The sequence below is a fragment of the Pezoporus occidentalis genome, unplaced genomic scaffold, assembly GCF_034315485.1.
Source record: "Pezoporus occidentalis ecotype Australia unplaced genomic scaffold, CSIRO_AGI_Poc_V1 ctg91, whole genome shotgun sequence".
NCBI lineage: Eukaryota > Metazoa > Chordata > Aves > Psittaciformes > Psittacidae > Pezoporus > Pezoporus occidentalis.
In genome coordinates this window covers 2,128,706-2,147,613 of record NW_026916273.1, presented here as the reverse complement: position 1 = coordinate 2,147,613, position 18,908 = coordinate 2,128,706, and the positions used below count along the sequence as shown (strand labels likewise).

At 38.7% G+C, this 18,908-nt stretch overlaps 1 protein-coding gene across 8 annotated transcripts in view; it reads left to right on the top strand.

Moving 5' to 3' along the window:
- The window catches only part of FABP6 (fatty acid binding protein 6), a 56,588-nt gene that overhangs the window by 20,247 nt on the left and 17,433 nt on the right, over positions 1-18,908 (top strand). For 6 of the 8 annotated variants that reach the window (XR_009962113.1, XR_009962115.1, XR_009962114.1 and 3 more), the window contains 4 exons: positions 11,952-12,056; positions 12,888-13,063; positions 14,702-14,791; positions 18,702-18,860. Coding sequence is in view for 1 of the 8 variants with exons in the window: in XM_062605321.1 (XP_062461305.1) it covers positions 11,952-12,056; positions 12,888-13,063; positions 14,702-14,791; positions 15,399-15,452 (425 nt within the window). In the remaining 7 variants the exon portion in view is untranslated. Of the gene's footprint in view, positions 1-1,649; positions 1,730-11,951; positions 12,057-12,887; positions 13,064-14,701; positions 14,792-15,398; positions 15,922-18,701; positions 18,861-18,908 lie in introns of those variants that run through there. The other 2 variants (XR_009962117.1, XM_062605321.1) reach the window with 2 other exon arrangements.

Sequence of the window (18,908 nt, the reverse complement as noted above, 5' to 3'; positions counted from 1 at the left end):
AACTCAAGAATAAATAAAACCATTGAAGAGAGACACTAGAGGCTAGATACAGTTAATGGAACAAGCCAAGGCAAAGATCTGCTTGTTTTGGAGATAGTGAAGAAATAGGATGTGAGATGTATGTATTTTTTCTGCTACAAAAGCATATTTCCCCTGTTAAATGTATCTAAGGAAATCAATTGTGAATCATACACATCAAAGCTTAGCTGAAGCCCCAGTAAAGTACTTGCATGGAAAGAAAACTGGCTTTACTTGTATTTCAAGATGTGCTTTGCAATTTTCAGACTATTTCTGTTCCTGCAGAAATAACCTGCATCAGTATTTTCAGTGTGGCACTTTATAAAGGCAGCAGCAGCATAAGAAAAATTCACTCCAACACTGGTTTCTCATGTCTGCCTTTGAGATCCTTTAAGACAAAATCCTTGCTTGCTTGGCTTACTGGAGTAGTAAATAGCTTATCACCAGATAGCTGTCTGGTCCATCTAACTCTTCAAGTGGCCTGCGGGAGAAAAGAATAGAGGAAAAGCTTGAAAGAGTGAAGGAGATGGGAGGGAGCTAGTAAACATGATTTTAAAATATAAGAAAAAGTCAACTGCCTTCAAAAAAAAAAAAAGAGACTCGGGAACTGCAGCTGAAAGAATCCTTTGGAATAGCAGAATTCAACTGTGCATGGGGTTTATGTCCACAAATACAGCAGCAGGTTTTATAAGTGCAATAGCTGGAGGTTAATACACTTTGGGAAAATTGGTGGAGATATAGGGCAATGTGCTGGAGGTGGAGGGGTGTCTATTGTTTTAGCAGACAGCAATGAATCAGGTTTTCTGGCTATTAATCTGATTTTATATGACCTAGGGCAAACTACATAATCTGTATTTAAAATACAGTACTATTACTTTAATGATAGAGGGCTGGGGAGCAGCAGTCTGGAAAGCAGGATGCATAATAAAGTGTGCTGTGTTTATTCCATGCATACTGAACTCTGAGTAACCCTTGTAGTAGAAGGAGTTCCCTTGGCAGGCCAAGTGGGGAATTTGGCCTTCCTTTAGTTCTGCATCTTTATGTATTTGCCTCAGTAACTGTTGATGATCCAGATACACAGATGTTGAGATTACAGAAGATGCATGAAAATAAGGAAGTTGTGAAACTGTAGTCTTAAAAAGCACCACTTTTTTAATCTATGTCCCTATGCTTCAAAACATGCTCATTTTTTTCAACTACTCCTTACCAACACCTTCAATTTCTGTTAGATTCTCAAATACAACAAAATACATTGTCTTGCAAGCCTAAATAGTAGTCTTTTATTCATTAGATGTTTGTTGTTAAAAGTCCATCATTTCCTTCCTTTCTATCCAAAGGCTAAACAGCAGTAGCCTATGCTTAACAGCAAATAATGTGAGTAAAATTGAGAAAGGCAAATAATTTGTTTATAATCTCCTTTTTTCACTGTTCCTTGTATTACATCTGTAGATTTTTGAACAGAGCAGCTTTTGACAGAATTCCTACAGAAAAAACAAGTTAAGCATGGTGTTATATATTGCTCTTTATTGACTTCAGTAGACGCAGTTAAAGGCAAGCTCTGTGCAGCATTTCTCCAAGAAAGCCTAAATCAACGTCATGTGTGCTAAACCATCAATTCCTTGGTTTCTTAGGTGGAGCAAAGCATTCTATGATGATTGCAGTGGAGTGAATGCTGCCTGCTAGAATGCAACCACAGGGTGCTGCAGAAGAGGTATTTGAGAAGTAGGAATAACTGTAAGATATGCAAGTCTGTTCAGTGCATGGGAAAACACAAGCTCTAGGGCTGCAAACTGCCCAGCTATGGTAAGAGGCCTGCCACCAGAGCCCATGCAGAGCTCCAGTTTGTGCTGCAGAAGCAGGGTAAGTTTCTGAAACACTGAGACCTGGCTTCAGCCCATGTTCATCCTGCTGCCTTTTAAGCCTAATTTGAATAAATTATCATACAAATTTAGTGGGTAGCTTTAGAGAGGAGGCTTCCAGAGCACAGTGCCTTCCAAGTACCTTGTGGATTGTGGCTAAGAAAGAATTTGATTATTTTTTTCTTGGTGGTGGTGATGGTATTTGGTGGTAACAGCCTATCCCATTCAGTTACCCTTCCTGCTATCAGCTCCCATAAATTTTAAATGCTAATACAGTGTACATTCATTTTACATTAGTACGTAGCTTTCTTCCCCACTTTTGGTGATGGCTGAGGATTGCACAGAAAACCACAGCCATGTGACAGAAGTCTTCAGATTAGACTAGATTACCTTGAAGATAAACTCCCATATGGAGCCATGTTGTCCTGATGTGTCAGCAAGTACAATTGTATTGATACTATCAAGTAATAAAATCTTTACAGCACATCACGTGAACTGTGTAGGTAAAGGGGAGATGACTATTGCATTTTGGTCAGAAAAGTCTGAAAGAGTAGTTGTAATGATTCCTATCTTTAGGGTTGTCAGTTACTAATTTTATTAGAAGTAGAGTTACTTTCTTTTAGGCACATCTGGTAGAAATATATGGAACAAAGAAATATGTAGAGGTAGTGTCTTTAACTCAGTGTGCAGAATACTGCAGATAAGGTTGAATTATATCTCATTTTAGCAACTGTATTAGACTAAAACCATTGAGGTTCAAAATGTTCCATAGTGACTCTTAATTCAAATATGATATTTCAAAGAAATCTTACCAATTTTGTGTGAGCCAAACTGCTAGTAGCCAAAATTATTTTTACTTTGTGTTTTCAGATTACACAAGTGAAAACTGGCATAACAAAAATCTTCATGTCTTCTGTTGTAGTGGTTACTAGAACTTAAAAATTGAGAGAGCTTCCTATTTCTGCTGTCAGTCTCCACTGAATTGGATGCAGTTGTTAACATTTAATATTATTAATTAAAGAGAAGAATCCTGAATAAAAAGGATCAATTAGATTCACAAGAAATTGCTGGTATCAATCTTACTGTAAAACCAAAAGATTTTAGGATGTCTGTAACATAATCTTAATTTAAAAGGTGGGGAGTGTACCAATGAAACCTGTTGTTGAGCTGGAAAATGTTATAGGTCCCAGTCACCTCTGTTCCAAAAAAGTTATGTGAAATTGGAGGAAGTGAACAGGAATAGTTGGATGATAAGAAGTAAAAAAAGTCTGTCATTTCAGAATTGTCTAACAGTTTGTCATGGCTTAGCCCAATTTATTTACCCCAGCAAAAGAGAGAACATAACTGCTGTCTTATGGATTTTGGGGTAAACTCAGAGAAAGAAGCTCTACTTAAGAGGAGGGGCACTGCTGGCACAAGCACAAACAGACCTAGAATAACCATGCATCGATTTAAACTAGAAATTGGAAGAGGATTTTTACATACCAGGGGATAAACTGCCCATTATGGTAACAAAGACAAGAAGCTGCATAGAATGCTATCAATTCCAGAAGAGACTGAAGAGACAGAGATGTCCTTCCCGGTTCTTTGTTTTGGTGCCTCCAAGTCCAGGAGTGCTGTTTTGATTTACTTGGGTGTTGGACTCTGAAGAGACAACAGGAAATAATGAATTCAGAAAATTTGTAGAGCCTTCAGCTTGCAGAAAATTTGTTCAGTGACCCTGAACTAAGCACACATCACCAGATCAGCATGAGCATATTTCTGCTTTTCTTCTCCAGAGCCTTGTTTACAATTATTGGTTTGGACTTCTTCATTCTGTTCATATAGATCATAATGTATAACTCAGACTGTGATTACAGTGAGCATTCTTCAGTGTGGCATAGCCACCTTGTGCAGATATTCTAGCTGCCTGTTCCTTTCTCCATTCCAGTACTAGTGCTATGCCAGTACAGCTGTTTATGTGATCATGCAAAGAACTGATCCAGCTGAAAAATACCTTTATATTTTATCTTTGCTATTTCTAATTCAAATCACACCCTCACTCTGGTTGCTACACTACTGCATAAAGGGTTGTGCCAGCACAAAGTAGGAGGTGACTAAAGGACAGGTAGGAGTCACTTCAGCAATTTAAACAGCACTGTCATCCTCAGGCTGCTCTCAGTCTGTGGTTTGCAACCCCTCTGGGCCAATGAAAGATCTACATGTTGATGATGATGGTGCCATTCATCTTTCCCACCTCTCTCTTATAGCTCCTGTCGTACTGGCAGGGCCTGACCATGCAACTGAGACAGTTCAGGGAACCAAGTCAGCTGGAAACTGATGAAACTATCTGAAAATCAAGCACTTATTTTTACTTCTTTTTTTCTTTAGGTTTAGTTTTCTGTCTTTTCAGTTGCCCAAACCAGACCTCAGCAGTCCAGTTGAGGTAGCATTTGGAGATCAGGAACACCAGTCAGGGGCAGCAGAGCCAAACACTTCTTACAGAAGCTGTACCAGCTTGTACAGCTTGAATGAATCACTTGGTTTCCTTGCTTTCTGGAAACTACTTTTGTGGAGATCCAAACTAAAGGTTTTCCTGATAAGAATGTGTTGGCAGAAAATAGTTGAATTTCCTTTTATGGAATCCCCAAAATACTGGATTCTGGGAAGATCTGTGCCTTTGTCCTTCACAGATGGTTCTCTCAGCTGCTGGTAGGATCCTTTCTTTCCTCTCTTTGTTAGGCAGATCCTACCCATCAGAATGCCACCTCTGGGTCAAAGACAGAGTCAGTACTGTGTCACCTGTAGGAGTCCTGTAGAGCTGGCTGGAGCATCTCTGGTACGCAAGCAATAGCTTTTTGGAACTTCAGCCACGTCTTGCTTGTAGGTACTTTTCTACTGCTTGCGGGTTTAGAATAGTAACACCTAGTCCTGTACTAAATGGATACTTTATAAGGCAACCTTGTAATAGGGCTCCCATGGAATTACATATTACATTAACGCCAAATGAGTTCATTCTAAATTCATTATGAATGATTACTCGAAATACCAAAGGAATTAATAATCATTAGCCATTTAGTGTGGAGGATTGCTGAATAATTGCCAGATACAGCTGTTTTAAGAATTTACAAGCTTTCCTGATCAGGTTTCATTCTGAAAGAATCATTAAGTGCAACTTTCTTTTCACTGGAGAGTTCCTACTTTTATTTTGAATCTGTACTCCTTGTTCAATTGCATTCCACTTCTAAAAGCACTTCAAAGATAGTTACTCAGCCTAGTTCATTCAGTAATGGAATTACTTTCCTTATCTCCATTTTGTCTTTGAGTGTATCTCAGCTGGCTTTATACAACATATCTGAAAGGTTAATAAACTTTAAAGCATGTTGGAAGACATTCAAGGGCAGGGTGACTCTGACATGACAAAAAGAATGCAAAAGTGTTGTATTTATGACTTTGCAGCAAGTAAATTCTGAAAGTAATGGTGTCCAAGGCCTTTGATTTGGTTCTTGAAAGTTCTCTCTGTTCCGACCAGCATTTGAAGACTCAGCTGTTTTGCATATCAGAGGTAGCTGGCTTGGGAGACAGAAGGGATTAACTGCTCACTTTCGATGAACTTTTCCTTTGGGTATAAGCTTCCACAAGAGTTCTAAGTCTTTGACAGCTCATTTATGCTGTCAGCAATAGCCACACAGTTGTAACTCACGTCATCCTGATAAATTCAGTGTTGAGCTTTTCTGCATAACTTCTCATCGTAACCATAGTCCTGACAACATACATTCAAAGATGAGATTTATTATGTTGATGTTGGGAGAGTGACTCAGGTTACAAAGTTAGGTAAGCACAACTATGAATGCATGGGTTTCAGTTGTTTGGGGGGGGGAGTGGGTCCTGCTTGGTGAGACAAAATCAGAGGTCTAAGGTGTCTGTGCATCTTAAACCTCACAGAGTAAGGTTGTAACCCTTCCATTCTGTCTGCAAGCAGCACTGTTCCTCTAAACATGCACACTCTTATTTGTGTTTGTCACCTGAACCCACTCAGTGGGTTTTACAAATGCCAGCGGGCTGCAAACAGCATTTGCACATAAAGTCACTTAATTACACTGAAGTTTTGGTTCAACTGCAGATGATTCCCCCTGAATCCAGGGAAGCCAGTGTTTGGCCCCTGACCTAAAATGTTGCATTAAACCTGTGTGAAGCACAGTCCTGTGTCTTGTTGATTGGCAAGATAGCAATACAAATGGATTTGTGTTTAAGCAAAGGCTAATGCTATATGATATGTCAGTGCTGCCATAAAGCAATGCTTAAGAAATCATCTTCATTTAGAGCTATATCCCAAGATGAAATATATGAAGGTAATTGCTTGTATAAATAACTGATATATTTTTATATATTATACCAGTATAAATAATATATTTAACATGATTCTTACTGAGCTGATTATAACCAGAATGAGATAAGCAATCCCTCTTTGAGATTCAGCTGTGGCACGGGGCTACTGCAGATCTTGGTATGTTCTAACTGAAGTCAGGGGTTTACATGGGTGAGGAGAGGGCTGAGCAGGACACACTCCCTGCCATCCGGGCCCTGAGCGTAGGCCACCAGATGGCAGGCAGTCTCCTATGGAACAACGGTAGTTGACGTGACCTACATAAAGAACAGCTGCATCTTTCTCCGTTGAAAATGACAGTGCCAAGTACGCTGACGATAATGGCACTTTCTGAAACCTGTTGTCAGCTTTTGCACCTGAAGCTTTTTATTCTTTTGCCTTTCTCTGTTATGATTCTCACCTTGTGCCAGAGAAATATCTTTTATTTTTATCACTAGTCTCAGTTATAGCTGTTAATTCAATTGGATTTGAACTGAGTTCTGTTAAGCACAAAAATGATATAGCCAAGGTTGTCTGCAGGAGAGTGCAGACTCTACATTCACAGACTCGCAGAATTGCTATGGCTGGAAGGGACCTCTGGACATCATCTGGTCCAACCCACTGCCAAGGCAAGGCCACAAAGAACTGGTTGCATGGGAATGTGTCCAGGTGGGTTTTGAATGTCTCTGCAGAGGGAGACTACAACCTTCCTGGACAGCCTTTTCCAGTGCTCTGCCACCCTCAACATAAAGAAGTTATTCCTTATGTTGAGGTGAAACTTACTGTGTGTTAGTTTATGGCCATTGCTCCTCATTCTCTCACTGTGCACCACTGAAAAGAGTTGGCACCATCCTTCTGGCATCCACCTTTGAGATATTGATATACATTAAGGAGATTCCCTCTCAGTCTTCTCTAGACTAAATAGGCCCAGCTCCCACAATCTTTCCTTATAAGAGAGGAGAAATTTAATCCATTCAACTACATTGTAGCAGTTAAAATGGATTAAATACTTGTATTTAAAATACATGTATACATAGACATGGATTTTTATTTTATTTTATTTTTACTGGATAACTCTGGAGTTCTCTGCATCCTTTATTTCAGTGATCAGCACACCAAGGATGAAGCACTGCTGTAGGGGTATGCAAAAGCAACATTACATGCTGACAGCTCCCAAGAGGCAGGAAAATAATACTGTAAATGCAAAGTGTAAGGTCATTAAATGAATACTGGTTTTAGCTGAAACTTAAGAGATAGAGACCTTGAAAACTAACACAATTGTACAAGTGACTGTGACTGCAGTAAATTCAGAGGGCCTCTTTTTCCTTTATTCTTGGAATAAACATTGTTCTGACTCAGTGTTTGGAAGGCCACTTAGTGAAATTCTTCATTCTCCAATACATTATTGAATTTTGCTACATTTTTATAACAAGGCAGGAATGAAAATAAGGATTTGTTTTGGAATAAGTGAGCAGAAACACAGGTGCAAATTCACAATGCACATCAAAGACTTCTCTGCACAAACAGGTAGAGATGACTGCATGTTCGCTCAGAACTTATTCTATGCTGATTCTGATCCTGAGCAGCCAGGAAGAGCAAGTGCATTTATTAACACTGTGTAGCCTTACCTTTATTGTTTGGATGGATGCTGGTAACCTGTTCTGGAAATCTCATGTACAGTGTTAGTGTCCAACTCCCTGGAGGTGAATAAACTCATACTTTATGTGTGTCAAGAATGACCCACCCAGTCAAATAGTTACTCATTGGTAACTTACTATACTACACACTGGCTCTATGCTGCAACATTCCCACTGCAGGCAAGCTCTAAGTATTTTATAGTTGTGTAGATGTCAGCATTTTTATATCACATTGCAAGAAGCTATCAATGTAATTTGATCTTGAGAGAGAGAACATAAAGGCTCAAGTACTGTTCATATACTCTGATTATCGTTTTCCTGCTCCACAGAGCTGTGGCATTTTTCTTATCCAGTTCGATCTATCCTCCAAGGTCCACGTGGTGTTACTATGCCAGTAGTATTGTTTCCCAGTATGTTTTATGTAAACAGAAGAGTTTATGGCTTGAGTTCATTTACCTTCTTCACAGGGTTGTGCATGTCTCTCTGGAACAGCAGGAGCCCAATGCAAGACAAGCCTTCAGTGCTCAGCTAAGCTGAGGACAGACTCAGCAGTCACCCACTCTCCAAACCACAGCTGGGACTGGACATTACCTGGTTATCTTTCAGTATACACTGAGCCACATGGAGATGATAAGAATTTTAACTAGGGGCTTGCTTGCTTAGCCGATTGTGCTAAACAGCTGTAAGGATTCTCACATCCCATCAGTGAGGAAGTGTGAAACTGTTTAGAAGCAAATGGTGTTTCACAGCTCTTGTTGTTGGCTTCTGAAGGCTTGTTTATTATAAGAATGTTGAAAGTAATGTGCTATACTGTGGACATTAGGTTAGTGCCTGCACTTAAGTTTTCTTACTGCCTTCATCATCCATTCACTATACGATAAGCTCTCATAAGTCACTTTCTCTCAGTGTTTCAGCTTTCCCATGTATGAAATAAGCTTAATGGTACTTTCCTCTAAATGGTATTTTCAAATCTGTGTATGACTGAAATTACTAGGGGTTTGCCTCTATTAAAGGTATATAGTTTACACTGCTGTAGCTTAACTGGCATTTACTTAGCTTTACCATGGAAGTGAGAACTGAGGCTTCTGTGTATGTTCTTGTTTTCCATACTAATGCTGGTTTTCTTTATTTAGATAGGGCCTAAGCATCTGGGTCCAGCTGATAAAGTTTCATTTTCAGTTGTTTGCTCCTGCACAATTGGTTATTAAATTCAGCAATTTTGGGATTAAGCTGAAAGAGTTGTAATTAAAAAACCTAAGTATCAAATATGGTTGTGGGATAGTCACAATCATTTTACAGACATCAAAAGTGCAAAGGAAACACTGGTGGTAAAAAAAGTTTCTCTTTCCCTTCCCTGAATCTCATGTATTTGTAATAGATACAGAGCCCCCCAGTTCCTTACTTTTCTCCCACACTCCTGTGTTTTGAATGCTAATCACAGGACACAGAAAATGTTCACTGAGGGAAGGTATGTGGCTCTTTTTTATTTCAAGTATGGATACATCCTTTTAATTGCATGCAGACAGCAGATGGTATGGCTTTTGTGGCATCATGAACTCTAGCACAATATAGTCAGCCACTGCACAGCATGGTAAAATTTAAATCTGAGTAAATATGGGGAGAGTGAAGGGTTAGGGGTGGGAAGGCAGTAATTCCTGGGACATTTGTTCCATTTTGATTTTACAAATTGACCATGATCCTGTTCTGCTTCACTCATGTTAACTTTCTGCATCTGCTCCAGAAAACTCTTTTCCTGCCAGACACATACCCCCAAGCAAATGTTTTAAAAAGTTTTAAAAAACTTCAAAAAAAGCATCTCCATTTGAAAGTGTAATGTTTTCTTTCATAGGAAATGTAAGATTTTCAAGTTACTTTCTCTCAGACTTCAGAAAAGGAAGTAGGTAAAAAACCAACCCAGAAATAACATAAATTCCCAAGCCATGAGCATGAGGTAAGCTCTTTACTATGCACAGGTATAATCTCTCATAAAACTGACTTGGAATTTTCTGAAGCTTTTTCTGGTCAGAATTTTTTTTTCCATTAGAAGCCCCCTTCTTGCCTGATTCAGACTTTACACCCATCAGTCAGTGTGTTCTTCTGAATCCATCTCATTTTTCCCCTCTAAGGAAAAGTGTTGAAACTGCAGAAATTTTCCTAAGGCAGGGAATGTTTTCCTATTCAAAACTCACATGCCCTGTGAATTCTGTCATTGGTTTAAAGGCCGTACAACTTAGGACCAGCGGAGGCTTTGTACAGAAGAAAGCAGCTTAGCAAGTAAAATTGAAAAAATAATACAAATTAGAGAGGATTCTTTTCATTGAGTTGCAGCATACCCTGACATGTGATATGCCATTAAATATATGAGTACATAGCAAATATATTTAAGTTTAATGAAACCTTAACCCCCAACATTTACTGATTTAAGGGCTTATTGTAGTATGCTGTGACAAAATATTTGGATATAGGCAGACTTATTTCTAGTTCCTCTAGAATTTAATGCTGGTATGACATAATCTATATCCAGTCCCAAATCTGTGAGGCTGCATCAAGAGACAGCCAGTATGTGACCATAAAGGAGAAGACTTGTAGGAGGCAGCATTTGCTAAGAGGCACCGTTCTTTCTCAGTTCAGTACAAGAGCTTGCAAACTACACTACGCCCTCCAACATGCAGGATTTAGAGCTGAGGGAGTGTACAACTGACTGTGTGAACTCAAAGACAGTGTTATTGATCATAAAACTATTAGATGTAACAGTGTTTCTATTTTGTAGAGTTTAACCATAATGATATACCCTGATACATGATATTTAACATTTTTCTGAAGTCTCATTCCATGACTGAATCTTGTCTCGATCTCTGATAGAGTGTAGTATGGGTAAGTATTAACTAGAAATTCAGAAATGGTTAGATAGAATACATTAATGTGAAAGTACACCAAGGAGAGCAGTGGTGAAGTTTAGTGGACCTTTGTTTTTCATGTTTTTAATCACTTAGTCTATGTTCCTGTTCTTCCGAATAGTTTCTTTATTCTAAATAGACATATCATTGTATTAGCATGTGGGATTAAATTAATTGCATTTAAGAAATGGAACCCACTTTGCACATAGCAACACTTGTTGAACTTGCGTTATGTATTACTCCAGATTTTCATAAAACTGGGCAAAATGGGAGTTTCCTTTTTGATTTTCTGTTCCTTCCTGAATTCATTAATTAAATAAAAATTCCAATCTATGGTGCCATTCTCACATAAATTTTAGGAATAGTTTTCCTCAGATTAAAAACAGTGGAGCTATGCCAATCCACAGCAGCTGGGAATTTCCTACCCTGCTAACTGTGTGTGACAGTGGATTTGATAGGCACAGGACACCTCCTGTATGCATTCTAAATTATCCGTCAGACTTCTTGTCTTTTAACATATGATTCTCTTGCATAAATCAGAACTCTGCTGCTCCAAAATATAGCTTTTATACCTTGTGCAAACACTTCCTAAGCAATACACAAGACTGTTTGTCTCTCAATATTAAATAAGGTATGCGAACATCATGCCATGGATGTATCTAATGTACTTTATATCTGAGTAATGTAAAATATTTTATACTTCTTTTTTTTTTTCTATATGGAGATAAGGTTAAGACATGTGCAGGTGCAGTAATTTACCCTGAACCCTCTCACTGCCCATATCCTGCCAGAATTACTTAGGAATCTGTGCAGCTTGTTTCACATTTTGAAATCTCAGGACACTGCTTCGAAGCCATTTTCTCCCCTTTTAACATATTTTACCATTATTCTATCCTGAATGCAAAAAGCAGTGGAATCTTGAAAGAAAAAATGTATCACTTTGTTTAAATATGCACTAAAATGGAAACTGAGCTTTTGTCCCTGATTTCTGCTGATCTCCACATTATTTCCAAGGATGTATAATTGAATTATAACCTTGATTTTCATACAGGTCAATGGCATCCATGCTAGTGACTCACACACATCATAAAAGTATATTTCCAAGGGGTGTGGATATAGGTGGGCTGAACAGCTTGGGCTGGTTTACAAAAACCGGGGCCTCAAGCCATCTGCACATCTCCATTCTTTGTTCCAGCTGCTACTCTGCTCTACAAGCCACATCACCAGGGCAACATGGCATTTACAGGCAAATACGAGTTTGAAGGCGATGAGAACTATGATGACTTTGTGACGAAGATTGGTGAGTATGTTGTGGGTGTAAGACTTCAAGGTTATAAATTAGTTAAAAAGCCTTTTTTTTTTCTCCTTTTTTGAAGTGCTTTTTACTGAAATGTGCTGAGATCCACAGGGGCTAAAAGTGGTAGAAGCGCTCTACACTTCAGCAAGGCGATTCAGTTTTCATTCTTATGGCACTTGAGCACTGCTAGCTGCAGAAAATAGTCCTGTTTTACAGAATTAGTATTTCATTTCAGTGACAGTAAAATGAAGGGGCAAGTTGTTTGCAGTTTGATGATTGTGAAGGTAACTTTTTCTGTCCCATTCATGAGTAGGGGTATAACTTTAGTATGAAAACACTTGTCAAAATCTTACACAGTAACAGGTTTCTGTGAATGCTTTCAGAAGACTGTGCAAATCTGTTTCAGAGATTACCCCATAAAAGCTTTTTATGGACGCTGTGATCTGAACACATAAGTTCAATGCTTGTGTTTATTAATTTAAATAGCACTAGCACATAGTGAATAGGTATGTGCAGCTACATAGCAAAGGCACATACAAAAGGTCATACATGTTGAATTGCACTCATCTGCATGTGGAGGTTAATAGAAGGGGTTATTTGCACATATATTGTATCTATACATGTATTCTGTTTATCGCTTCTCAGGGAAAAGGATGTAAGACTAAAACTTATTTTAGCAAATGCACTGCTGTGTACCTATAGTTTCCTTTATACCAGTCATTTAAACTCAGGGCTTTGATATTGCTAAGGACAAACATACCATTAGCATGCTTCAATTCAAATACAGCTAGTAAGCTATTAGATTTGATAAACTGTATGTTTCTATTGATTAAGGTCTCCCCAGTGACAAAATTGAAATGGGAAGGAATTGCAAAATAGTCACTGAGGTGGTGCAAAATGGAAATGACTTCACCTGGACACAGCATTTCCCAGGAGGCCGTACCACAACCAACATATTCACAGTTGGCAAGGAAGCAGACATGGAGACAATGGGTGGTAAAAAGTTCAAGGTAAATTCGTTTAGCTCTTCAGTTCTACCCTGTCTCAGTTGTCTTTTAATTTAGGGTGAAAATCAAATCTGTCTCAGGCACATCTTCCTTAACTTGATTTTCTCATCTGTCATAGCTTAGAAACATGGAATTTGCCTCCATTTCTTGATGCCCCTAGCAAAATATTTAAATCTGATTTTAAAGAGAACTACAGCTTCAGAACTGTATGTACTAATAAAGAATGAGGGTAGAGTGTCAAGCACCTACTGGTATTGCAGCTCAAGCAAACATAATGCTCATTGCAACTCTCTATAGTTAGTTGGCAGCTGTGTCATGGTCCAGCAGCTGCAGTATGCTGAGGGGAGTGCTGTGGTCTCTAGCTTTCCCCATGCCTGTCTGCAGTGCTCACCTTTTGAAGTCACTTGTACCTGAGCCTTAAACAAAAGGCTGTATAAAGTGAAGGTCGGGAAAAAAATATTTCTGTATCCTCCTTCCTATTGGAAGTACAGAGCAACCTGCAAGTTAAGCAGCCTCTTGCAAGATGGAAGATTACGCAGTACTGATCTGCTCGTGTCACAGACAAAATCTGGATACAAAACCTGCTGTAAAATTGTTGCTTTATTTACCTTATTAATTTCTCAACTATTTAAAGGAATAAGACAGTTTGGAATAGCTAAACTCTGCATCTGTGAGGTGTCCAAAACCCTGCAGTAGATAACTGGATAAATGTTTTATACATATTGGAGAGACAGGAAAACCAGTAGTTGCATCAGAGAGCTGTAGCAAACAGAGCTTAACAATAGCATTGCATGATTTCCAGAACTTTTTTAGTCACACCTTTCTGATTATGAAAGGTAAAAAAACTATTTCTTTGGCTTTGAGAAGTCTTTGTGAAACCTGACAGATAGAATAAGACACAATTCTACTTGGTCAAACTATTGCAAAGTTAACAATTCTGAAATACTCCAAATTCCATTCTTTGTGACTCTGGCACTTCAGCAATTCAAGCCTATTAAGTAACCAAAGATGGAGGCAGAGTAAATGACTCAGTAGAGAAACCGCTGCCTTTATAGTATAGTGTTGCTGAACAATACATAAGTTAGTAACATGGTTTTCTGGTATGTGGTAGAATATATCCACTCTTCATTCTGCAAATTAATTTTTTTTCCCCTTGAAGTATAACTGCCTCATCTGTTTTTATTGCTAAAAGCAAAGATAAGACTGACTAGTTATACAGACAAGACTGATTTTGTGATGGAATTACATACCTAGTTTTGGTGGTCAGCTGGGCTGCTGTAGTATTTCTGGCATACTTCTTCCATACAGAAGAAGCTTTTAACAGCAATTGGTACAGGATCTAGGGTAAAGATCCACATCACTTGTGCACAGTGACTTTCGTGCTGCTTGCAAGCAGGTTGTTGGTATCAGAGAATGCTACTTGTTAGATGGACTGTTAGATGAACATTTTTCTATTTAAATTGTGAACATATAAGAACTAAAGCACCAACATTTTAGTCTTGTTCATGAAGCTGCATGTGTAATACACGACAATATTTTTAAAGGTAAAAGCTTCAGCATCAGGTTTACAGCTGTTTACTGTGTATCTGATAATAAAAATGCCAGTAACCCCAGGGAATATTAAACCTTTCTCTATTACAGGCAACTGTAAAAATGGAAGATGGGAAATTAGTAGCTGATTTTCCCAACTATCGCCATACTTCAGAGATTTCTGGAGGAAAGCTTGTGGAGGTGAGTTCTCAAATATCCAGGTTAGCTTATAAAAACCAAACCAACAAAAACCCCCTCAAAAGTAGCAGGCTTAAAATTCTGAGTTTTACACAAATGAGATAATTGTTCTCCAAAAGCAGTAAGTGATTCCTTTCAGGGAGGATAAGCATCCTTTCTTGATTCACAGAGTAACTTACTTACGGTTAGTGTCTGTTGAAGATGCACTCAGATATGACTGGCACAGACATAAGTTAGTTCAGGAAAATTTTTGAGAATCAGAAAACATGATGTTTGACAATCCTGTTTACAAGTTTTACTGTAAGTATTGTAGTTTCAATGGTCTTCCAAAGCTATGTTGCCATTTTGTTGATAACTTGGAGGTGGTGAAAGCAGGATACATTTAAGTTATCCCTAAACCTCTAAAACTTTTTGTGTAACAATATTTTTGCACTGTGTATTTCAAACTTGACAATGCCATTAAGCTTATTTTTTAATGTCTTCTACCCAAGGGTGAATGTTGCTTCAGTAAAGGATAGGTTCTGTGAGCCAGTCAGCAGGTCTTTTCGTTTGTGACACTGAAGCTATAATTGCAGTGTTCAACCCAATTTTAATTTGTTCTTTATTCCAGATTTCTACTGCTTCTGGTGCAGTCTACAAAAGGGTCAGCAAAAGGATTGCTTAAGACAGTGAAGCCAGTCTCTTCCAGTGCACTGGAAAACATTCAACAATACAAATAAATACGGATTGTCTTTCTCACTCTCTTTCATTGAATTTACAAACATGAAGAATTGGTTTTCAGAGTAATGTTATCCTCAAAATTAATCATACTCCATGCCTAAAAATCTGACAAAAACTAGAAAATCAGAATGCAAAAATCAGAAGATGCAACAAAGCATTGGGTGATGCTGTCCAGTCTTTCAGGGTATGATGCATACTTAGCATTTTCAAATGTTGTCTTCCACCTACTTAATAGAAGTTCTATTCAGTTTCTGTCTAGAGAATAAGACAGTACTCTGCCCAAAGTGTACATCAAAATGCAATACCTGATAAATACCTTTTGTCCTATTACTGGTTGGAGGGCAGAAATTTAGGAGCTTGAAAACAAGAGAAAGTCAGTGTATCACTCATTAAAATATAAGCTTTCATACTGCTATCATGGTTTTCTCGTTGTCAATATCCCCTCCTGACCTGAATTCCTAGAAGATATTTAAGGTTTTACAGACAGGCTCCTATGAAAAAATGTGGAAGTCTTATTTTCTCAGTTCAGTCCTGTTATTTACATAAAGTGCATATGCGAACCTGTTTTCTTGACACAGCAGGAATTAAATATAAAAGTTTTTGGATTCACTGTTCTAAACCACTTCTGGCCAATACTGGGTCCACAAAGATTTTCCCTTTTCATGCTCTTTTTTTTCCAGCTTGTCTTGCCTTCTGGATCCACTGAGCTGTTTGGCCTCTCAAGCTAACCAGTAACTAGCCAGGGCATGTGTCTTGTGTACACAAAATTCATTTTCTGATTGGGTACATGACAACTGATTCGGAGAAAACTCCAGGAGCAAACTCGCCAACAGTTTCAAGTTGACAAGCAGGTATTCATTATTGCGGCTCGGGGAGACACGGGGATAGCTCCTCCTAACGTGTGTCCCTGTATTGCTACTCAGGCCATCCTTATATAATCACTGGGCATACCATACATATTCATGAGGCTACGCTTGAATTATATCATTTTCCAAAAAGTTTCCCGCATGTATACAAAAATGTGATGGTGGTCTTTGAGGGTCGTTTACTTCTCCATTGTTCTTCATAACTTCTGGCAGTCTTGGAAGCACCAGCTTAATGGGTTCATTAACACCACAAACATGGCAATTATCCTGGCCTTCCATTTATCAGTTAGTTTAACTGTACCCACCCTGGACATCTGCTAGTCCCAAATACTCCCCGTCCCCAGGTTGTTTCTCTAGTCTGCTTTTCTTACACTTTTTGTACTAAGGTCCTAAGGACCTAAAACTATGTCAACTACCTTCAAGCACCCCAGTTATTTTCCATTACAAAGCCATCAAACTTAGAACTGATTGTGCTTTTGTGCCTCCTTGTCTCACTGTTAATGCCAGTCATTTTGGTATGTTGCATTTAAAAAGGCTTTTGATTCCTTTTTATATTTTTTCCTCAATAGAGATTACTAAATTTTCCAGCTGCAACAAGGTTTCATCCAGACTCCATCAGTTTAACCCGAACAGGCTACATGGGTCTTATGACCAGGTGTTGCTCAATGTGTTGCTTACTCTGCAAGGCAAAGCATAATGCTGAGCTCTAATTAAACACAAGTAAAATCTGAAACCTGTTCAATCTTCAGACATTCTTCTGATACTTACACAAACAAATCTACCGATTTCATAGAATTCTGCTGAAATTCAGCCTCTTCAGTTATATGAAATAAGCTTACTCCTTGTTTGAGTTCAGGTGAGCTAGTACATTGTTGTGCAAATATGACATCTTAGAACATTTGGGTTTAGAATATGCCTGTCATATTCAACACTTAATGAATTACACAGAGTGACCCATAGAGTTAGGCAGAGGTAGACATTGGGCAAATGTTATATGAAACTAAAGCTTTTAGTGGAATTAAGGGATAGTACTGTTTTGTCTGAACCATTTACTCTCCCAAGAGCCTTCTCTGAAGCAGGTGATGCTGATACCTTATGATTCCCTGCTTTGAAAACAAAATGAAACAAGGCACCACTAATTCCAGTTCTAGAGGCAACTATATTTAGCTTACACAACTGGCGCATTTTGTTTTCACATTCTACATGTGATTAACTCACTCTTCATTATACAGACAACAATGCTCTGAAAGGAAGGGTGGGATTCTTATCTAGCCTCTCTAGAAAGCATTTAAGGGGTGCTTTCACATGGGAAAAAAAAAAAGCATTGCTGCTTTTTCAGCTGGCTTGTCTTGAAATGGCAGCAGAGAGCAAAATAAACCCCTTGTGGGGTGCAACTTGCACAAAACTGTCACCAAGAATCCACCAGTTTGGCCCACATTTGCTAGTATCTAGACTTCTCAGTAAAAAAATAGTACTAAACTAAATTTTGTTCAGCAACACCTGCACACGTTACTGGTGAGTTGATTAGACTGATCAAAGAGCATTATATACACTTAAATTGTTCACTACAGTGTGTAAAACTCGCTAAAACAAAAGGATCAAACAGCGGCTTTGACAACTTTGCAAACACCAAGTTGTGGCTTTCTTACAAATAGGGAGAGGGTAGTAGTTTCCTGCTTAAAAAAGCAGCAAGCTGCAGGTGCAAGATTTTTAAAGCTCATTTTAACCATTGCTGCCTGATCAACATTGGCAGACTTCTTCCATCTGTATCCCTGCTGCAGCTCTTGTCAGGGCTCACTAATATATTTGGAGGCTTTATTTTAATGTCAGCTTTCTCTTTGGTTGTGGTTACCTGTGCAACATCCTCCCCCCTCTTGAGTAACTAGTGCCATAGCCCATTTTGTATTCTGAGCCATGTCTTGCTGCATTTGCTTCTGCAGCAGCTTTTCTTGCTTCCAAGGCTGCCAGGGAAATACAAGCTAATCAACTTGTAAAAATTCTGATCTATGACTATGCTGCAAGTGACACCATCAAACAGCACAAGCACAATATAAGAAAAATTCATTTGTTTAAAAATTAACTCAGCTTTGCATGTACCTCTGCAGATCACTCCAGACAGAGCAGCTTTATGTGGGCTGCACTTTTACATTTGCTCTTCCTGATGAGGTGTTTTGACAGGAGAAAAACAAATAACCAGAGACATGAAAAAGTATTTACCTAGAAATTAAATGTGTGGAATTGCCACCAACATTCAAGGCACTGGGGAGAGAGCTGTCAGTCAGCAGTATTAAGCCAACTCAAATTCTAATAGATCTCTCCCCTTTCAAAGGCTGCTCTTGGACTTAACCTGCCCCAACTCCACCCATGATACAACAGCACATATGGAACATGGAAGTCAATGCACAATTCCTGCTTAGAATGTAGTCACCAGAAGAAAGACTGAATGTATAGCTGTGTTCTCCTATTCAGTCTGTCAATCTCCTCAGGTAAGATAGCACCTCCAAAACACACTGGCCATCTGATCTGCTTTTATA